The sequence below is a fragment of the Panthera pardus genome, unplaced genomic scaffold (assembly GCF_024362965.1).
Source record: "Panthera pardus isolate Hobbes unplaced genomic scaffold, ASM2436296v1 HiC_scaffold_6, whole genome shotgun sequence".
Lineage (NCBI taxonomy): Eukaryota > Metazoa > Chordata > Mammalia > Carnivora > Felidae > Panthera > Panthera pardus.
In genome coordinates this window covers 130,333,866-130,341,599 of record NW_026526991.1, presented here as the reverse complement: position 1 = coordinate 130,341,599, position 7,734 = coordinate 130,333,866, and the positions used below count along the sequence as shown (strand labels likewise).

At 49.8% G+C, this 7,734-nt stretch overlaps 1 protein-coding gene and 1 long non-coding RNA gene across 4 annotated transcripts in view; one reads left to right on the top strand and one right to left on the bottom strand.

The window, feature by feature from the left end:
- Positions 1-336: 336 nt before the first annotated feature.
- ECHDC3 (enoyl-CoA hydratase domain containing 3) overlaps positions 337-7,734 on the top strand; it is a 31,895-nt gene continuing 24,497 nt past the window's right edge. For all 3 annotated transcript variants that reach the window (XM_019460808.2, XM_019460809.2, XM_019460807.2), the window contains exons 1-3: positions 337-634; positions 4,888-5,009; positions 6,743-6,840. In XM_019460808.2, the coding sequence (XP_019316353.1) occupies positions 492-634; positions 4,888-5,009; positions 6,743-6,840 (363 nt within the window). In that variant the 5' untranslated portion in view covers positions 337-491. The remainder of the gene's footprint in view (positions 635-4,887; positions 5,010-6,742; positions 6,841-7,734) is intronic.
- LOC128775063 (uncharacterized) overlaps positions 4,166-7,734 on the bottom strand; it is a 33,228-nt gene continuing 29,659 nt past the window's right edge. Inside the window, exon 2 of the long non-coding RNA XR_008419677.1 lies at positions 4,166-5,535. This is a non-coding gene — a long non-coding RNA (uncharacterized LOC128775063). The remainder of the gene's footprint in view (positions 5,536-7,734) is intronic.

Genomic DNA, 7,734 nt, shown 5'->3' with positions numbered 1-7,734 from the left:
GGGGCGACGGCGCAGGGGCGGGGTCGGTGGCGGCGGGGGCGGGGCTGTGGCGGGGGGCGGGGTAGGTGGTGGAGGGGCGGGGCGGTGGCGGCGGTGGCGGGGCTGCGGCGGTGGGGCGGGGCCGGTGGTGGAGGGGAGGAGCGGGGTGGGTGGTGGAGGGGAGGGGCGGGGTCGATGGTGGAGGGGCGGGGCGGGGTCGGTGGTGGAGGGGCGGGTCGGGGCGGTGGTGGAGGGGCGGGTCGGGGCGGTGGTGGAGGGGCGGGTCGGGGCGGTGGTGGAGGGGCGGGGCGGGGCGGTGGTGGAGGGGCGGGGCGGGGCGGTGGTGGAGGGGCGGGGTAGGGCGGGCCTGCGAGAGGAGGCAGATCTGGGCCCAGGCCTGAGGGTCCGATCCAGTTTTGCCCGCGGCCGGGGGCGGTCGAGGCGCCGCGGTCCGGCGGCTCGCACAGCGGCTCTCAGGGCGTCCGGCCCTCCGGGGTGTATTTCTGGCTGCCATGGCCGCCCTCGGCTTGCGGGCCTTCGGGACAAAGGGGCTCTGCTGGCTCCGGCGCAACCCGTGGGCCCCGCTCTCCGCCGGCTTCTGCAGCAGGGGGCCCGGGCCGCGACCCACCAGCGCGCGGCAGCGGGAAGGCATCAGGTCAGCGGCGGGGCCACCGGGCGCCCAAGCCCTCCCGGACCGGCCCGCGGGCCGAGCGGGGCGGTTCCCAGGTGGGGGTGGGCGGCAGGGACACTGGCGTGGGCAGTCACCCACACGGAGGCCAACGAGGGCTCGGCCTGGGGTCAGCTCCGCCCGCTAGGGACCGCAGTTTCTCCGTTACGGCTACATCTGGCCGGCGGTCCCGAAGGAACCCGCGGACACGGTGTTTCCTGAAGTCCCTTGCCTGGGCACGGTAGCATTTGGGACCCTGCAGGACACCGGAGAATTTCAAGTGCGACAGCCTCCAAAGGTCCCAGCGCTCAAACTCCCTAAACCGCCATGGCCACGGAGCCCAGTCCTCGTTGGACTTAAGGCGCGGGGTGGGCCGCTCGCCAGGTGGCCTTTGAGAAAGAGGGTTTTGTGCTTCTCACAAACTTGACCTAGTTCCAAGGCCAGGTTAGGCTTAGCGGAGCTGCTCCTTGGCCCTCCCCCAGAAGTGCCCGCGGCGGGGCAGGTAAATATGTAGGATGAAGGACACACTGTACTGAGCTCTGCCCTTTGGCTAAACAAACCTAAAACCGGTGCACAAACTGGAACCGGATGAAGTAGCAGCAGTAAAAGGTGAAGGGCCCCTAGCCCCATCCAGGCCTCACCCTGATGTTTGCCTGGCCAGGGCAAGGGTGCAAAGAGAGGCCTACCCAGCATGCTAAGCAGTTAGAAGTTACAAATCAAACTAACAGCTAAATGTTTTTTTTCCTACCCTGACAAGTGTTATCTTTGTAAGACCTGGAAGACCATGCTTGAATTTGTAATCCTCCGGCTCCTAGGAGTTCCCCTGAAGCAGTGGAGAGCCAGCTGGTGCTTTTTCTTTTCTTCCCACCGGGTGCTTACCCCCTCTCACCTGTCCACCCTTCCTTCCTGCTGCTCTGCCGGGAGCTTGGTGCCCAGGTCTGCAGACACCCACCCAGCATGCCTGTATTCTCTCTTTCCCCTCACCCCCTGTAAATAATTGCTCTTGGCCACCCGATGGGCTTAAGGGTGCCCACTGCAAAGCCAGAGAATTTCAGAGTCTCAGATAACTGCAGCAGGGTTTGGAAGGGGGTGGTGATTTCCAGGCGGGCACATCATACTGACTCCTTGCTCACCTGGCGGGCCACAGCTGGAAGAGGGCCAGAACAGGGTGCTCTAAAGGGCAGGGCCCAGGCAGGGGTCCTTCCTGCCCATTTTCAAGGGTGGTTCTGCTTCTGCAAATCTGGTTCCACCTGATCAGCAGCCTAACTTCTGGCATGGCAGCCAGTTGACCAAAGAAGGTCTGAGTTCCCCGGAGCCAAACATGAATCTGAAAGGGAGATAATGGGGAGAACCAATCTATCATAAAATGCCTGACATTGTTTGGTAATTAGGAACCTCCAGATCCAGCCCTAAAGCAGTAGTATGTTAAGCACTAAGTAGGTGAGATTGAACAACTCAAGTCACACTAAGCATTCCTTTTCAAAGCTGTTTCCCTCAGCAGTAGTACTGTCATGGAGTGAAACCAGCCAGGCACCGGGTATTGTGCTAGGTACTGTACGATCCTTACCCCTAATACCTAACAGCCTGTGAGGTAGATTATGTCGTCCCCACGCTACAGTGAGGACACAATTTCAGAGAGGTGGCAGCCTGTTCAAGGCCACACAGCCAGGAGGAAAGAAAGCTAAGGAGGCAGGAAAAGGTCCATGTGCCTCCAGAGTTGTTTCCACTCTGCTGTGTAGCCCAGTGTACTCGCCACTGAGGTTTAAAAGAGGTGACAAGGGGCGTCTGGGTGGCTCTGTTGGTTAAGTGTGTGACTGCTGAATTTGGCACAGGTCATGATCCCCAGGTCGTGCGAGCCTGCTTAAGAGTCTCTCTCTCTCTCTCTCTCTCTCTCTCTCTCTCTCTCTCTCTCTCTCTCTCCCCGCCCCCCTTAAAAAAAAAAAAAGGTAGCCAAACACTAGGTGAGGTGAAAATATACAGGAATTTGGTGCAATTGGCTGTGAGAAATCGAAGTGCTACTTGGGGTCATTAATTCAGTGAGCAGGTACCTGCAGAGTGTCTCCTCTGTGTGTGAACATGACCATGCCTCATCTCATGGACCTTCTGTTGGTTTACAATGATGTGATGGTCTCTAGACAGTTGCCGGGGGCATCTGCAGGGCCCATCACTTGCCTTGCACACACAAATATTACACTTTTTGTCACATGCTGTGGCGGTGACCTCACTCTTAGTGATTCCCTCCCTCTTTCGAGGGGCGGCGTTGGTGAAGCCGTAGGTGCAAGGCATCACGCGTTTTGACCCAAGAGAGCCATTGGGAGAATTCAGACTGGTGAAATTTTTAGGAGGGATTATCAAGTAGGTGTGATGACCAGTTGAATAGGGAAGCAACAGCACGGCTATCAGTTTCTGGCTTGAGCAACCGAGTAGCAGCACTGAGATCAGGAAAGGAGGAGAGAGGAAGATGCCCAAGGGTACCTCAGTCCGGGGGACCCTGGACTGGATGTGCAGACCTGGAGCTCAGGAGGGAGGTCTGAGTGAGAGCAAAGATCGGGACTCCTCAGCATAGAGGTACCAGTAGAAGCCGAGGCCATGGTGAAGTGGACCCGGAAGCACATGGAACAAGGAGAGAGCGGGGGAGGGAGCCCTGAGGATCAGTTAGGGCGTAGCAGAAGGCTAGGCGCCCCTCGAAGAAGTGGAGGGCGGGCTAGGGAAGCACTAAAGAGATGTGCTTCCAGAAGGAGAGCATGAGCCAAACGGCCATTGGATTCGGTTCTGGCAATTGGGAGATTCTCGGTGAGAACGGTTTCCGGGGAGTAGCAGGAACAGAGGCCTGGTTACACCGGGTTGAGAAGTGAACTCGGCAGTTTAGAGCACCCTGACAGGGCGTGGGACGTGCCAGCCAAAGGGTTAATGGGCCACATAGGAACCGATGCTGCCACGCAGCCAGGGCATCTAGGGGCTGGCATCTCTGCACAATTTTGCCAGAGGCCTCAGAATTTAATTTAAGGCATATGTCACCTATGGGATGGCAGCGCTTAGCTTTGCTACAGAAAGCACGCTCATGATTTTACTGGAAGGTTCGTCAGCACTTGTTACCACACCCCAAAACGTGGGTGTCCTAGTCTACCAGCATTATCGGCTGCAAGTCCCTTGGTACTTCGGAGGGAATGTGTTCGTGAGGAACAGAGCGGGTGAGTGTCACAGGCACCTGCAGATGGCAGCCGAGCTGGCATGGGGTTCCAAAGAAACCGGTTCTTCTTACCGCGCTGAAATAAAGTCCGTCACCAAAGTGGTTTTCCAGAAAACAGTGGCAGCAGAAGGCTATTACAGGAGGATCCAGGCTGACACACGGCAGTAGGAATATAAGATTCCAAAAAAGGACGAGAAAGGCAGAAAACATGTAGGTGGGGACCGATGGGAAACACGTCTTACATATAGGACAAATAGTCTGGTGCTTGGCTCCCTGCCCAGTCCCTATAACAGTAAAAATGAGACATTTTCTGTGTACGGGAAGCCAGATGACAATACCACTCATTTTAATTAGCATGTGGGATGCCTGAAAATAGCGAGAAGACCTTTGCATGCCAGCTCTTTGTCGGATGACACGTCCGGAAGAGGCTTCTTGGCTGCAAGCGCCTGCCCTTTTCTTCTTCACGTATTGCCCATTCTCAGCATAAATTATTTTGCAGAATTACAGGATGCCACTGTAAGGAACAAAAAACAACAGGAAAATGCTGTCCCATACGCATATTGATAGCTATAACTGCACTGCTTCCTCTACGGGGTGGACGGGAGGAGACTTGGGGCCGTATTTTCATTCTGGGCTCCTTCCCCGGCCTCATTCTTGTGAAGAAACAACCCGAAGGTCACCACAATGTGGCAATTTCCCCTGGCGCCCACCCCTGTCTTCTCACAAACCTCACCGCCTCTCAGTATGGGCAGTGGTTTGGGAACTGTCGCAACCTGCCCTTTCTGTGGCGGCGACAGTCATGGGTCTGACAGCGAACGTGGAGAAAAAGAGAAACCAATCCAGGGAAGGAGGGAGAAAACCCGGCCCACATTTCAGCTGGTCTCCTTGTTTTGACTTAGCTGTAACTCTAGAGGGCAGAGCCTCTCAATTGCCACCCATGGTTCTTTTACCTGGCGTTTTAAAAATAGCTCCCAGGTTAGAAAGGGATCACGGAGGTCCTCATTTGTTTTGACTCATGCTCGACCCAGTAAGTATAAAACGTTCTTCCCAGGAACATTGTCTTGAGTGATCCAAAGAAGAGGAACGCGCTGTCATTAGCGATGCTGAAATCTCTCCAAAGTGACCTTCTTCACGAAGCGGAGAGCAAAGACCTCAAAGTCATTATCATCTCAGGTATTTATCTGATATCCAACCTCAGTGCTCTGCAGTACCCAGAAGAGGTTTCTCAAAATTCTTTGGTTATCTGGGGCGTTCCCTCACTTAACGGGGTGATTGTTTTTGAAGCTCCTTTCAAGAACGTTGATTCTGGAAAACTCATGTGTAGCGGGGGCCTTGATCCTGACACTGTCAACCGTGGGAATTATAGCAAAGATTACCGCGCAGTGAGAATATGTGCCTTTTCCTTTTTGTCGGATACAAAACACCACTGCCACCATCCTTGGCTGTGCTGGTCTTCCCATCAAAGTCAGAGAACGGATTTCTTCATGGACCTGATGAGATGGGTTTAATCACCGATCCTTTCGGTAGACAACCTAGTTGGCTAGGACAGGCTGCTTGGGGCACTTGGTTGGTTTGTCTTTTGGGTTCTTAACTAAGCTTTCACCCGAGATCTGTGGTCTTCTTCGGTGGTGCCAGAAAGCATATATTTTGCTCATTTCTTTCCTTGCTCTTTTTCCAGGAAGAATTTTTGCCAGATCATCTAGTGAGGATGACAGTGGTATAAATAACAGCAATGCCAACATTTTAGAGCAACCACAGAAAAAGAAAACACATGATGCCCTATGAGGCACTCTTTTTTAAAAATTAAAAATAGTTATTTTAATTAATTATTTATTAATTTATTATTATATATATTTATTTATTATATATAAATATATATTATATATTAATATATAATATATATTTATTATTTAATTATTTATTATTTTATTATTTATTCATTTATTATTTATTTATTATATTTATTATATTATATTATATTTATATATAAATATTTATTTATTATTTAATTATTTATTATTTTATTTATTATTTATTATTAATAATTAAATAATTATAATTATTTTATATAATTATTTAATTATTTATTACTTAATTATTATTTTTAATTAATTTTTTAAAAATTAAAAATTAAATTCGGTGTTTCTGGAGGCACTCAGAACGTTACCTCCCTGTCTGTGGTTGAATATAAATTTTCAACGTTTTATACAACGAAGGGAAATTGTCCTGCAGCCATGGGGGTGTAACCTGGATGCAGCAAGGCAGCAAACTCTGAACCACACAATTTTTTCACTTGTTTAAAGGGAATAATGTCGTCTGTCCCAGCAGCCACAGCAAAAGGAAAATATAAGAAAGCGTTAGCAGCTTATCAGTGGGATTACATGTCACCGTTGTTGTTAATGACAACAGTAACAATAAAACCACGTCCTCAGATCCCTCATAAAAATAAGGGGGTTCTCCTCACACTCTGCCCTTCCTGGATTCCAACCTGTGTGGGTGGCCATTGTCTGTAGACAAAGGACAGGGACACGTGGGAGGCACGCTGGATTTGACGGGCCTATATGAGTCTATACGCTCAGGCCAGACCGAGTCCAGCAACAAAAGTGTGAATCCAGAGGGATAAATCTGGGAAGAGTACGTACACTCGCCTTGGTTCCTGCGCCTTCTCCTTGCTGGAATTACATGTTTCCGCTGGTCCCTCCAGAGACCTTTAGGAACAGATGCCTCACCTTACTCGGTTACTTTTCAAGCTAAATGGAATTATTCTTATCCAAATTGAGCCATTAACTTTCTCTGAGTGTCCACAGCATCCATACTATCGCTAGTTACCAGGTAGACAAGTAAGTCCCAGAGCTGGCCATTTACCCCCGTCTTCTTTTTCTTTTCTCAACTGGAAACATTTGTAGCGGAGGGGCCTGTATTTTCTTCTGGGCATGACTTAAAGGAGCTGACGGATGAGCAGAGCCCGGATTATCATGCCGAAGTATTTCAGACCTGTTCTGAGGTAAGCCAGGAGGACGGTCGGTCGGCATTGCAAGCCCGGAGATGTTAATTACGTGAACGATTGAATTAGGCTTCCAAGTTACAGATGAGGTTTTTATCTGTGAGACCTAATCACTGCAAACTGGTCACTGGTGAATCCTTCATCCAAGTCACCGTTTGGTTTAGATTTTTAAGAAGGGACCATGGTTTGCGATTGATCTTGTTATGTGCCAGAGAAAGTAAAATACATCCTGGCACTGGTAGGTTCCACCTCTGGGATTATGGGATATGTCCTGGTACACATGTCTTATGGAGGAATTACAGGGTGGGAATGTACATCTTTAGAGGGGAAGAACCTGAGAGGGGTATCATTTTTAAAAATTTTAAACTAAAACAACCCTGTTAATGGGAAAGAGGGAATATAGGTAAATGGAACAGCCATAACGATTTTAAAGATTATTTTCAAACCCTTCTTCCAACTAACCTTTGTGATCCACTCCTCCAAGTGGGAAAATTAGCTCCTTCACGTTGACGTCTCTTTAACCATATGAAGGAGAGGAATTGCAGACAGAGAGGAGGAAGAGGAACAGAGAGTTTGGGATGATTTGTAAATATATTAAATCGGCCCCTGGATAATAACAAATTGAATACAGAATCCAACTTTAAGTAATACATTGTTCATTTCATGGCTATTTTTTGAGCACTACTGTGTGCATAAGACTTAGAAGGCACTGAGGGAAATAGAAGGAAAAACAAGTTTCCTGCCAAACTGAAACTGGAAATGTAGGTGAGAAGCAAGACACAAAACCGTTTCATAACCCCATCCTAAGATTACTTAACCTAATTTTTCATGCATTCATTGACTTGTTCATTTATTTGGCCATTAATGATTCCACAAATATTTAATGATACCCTC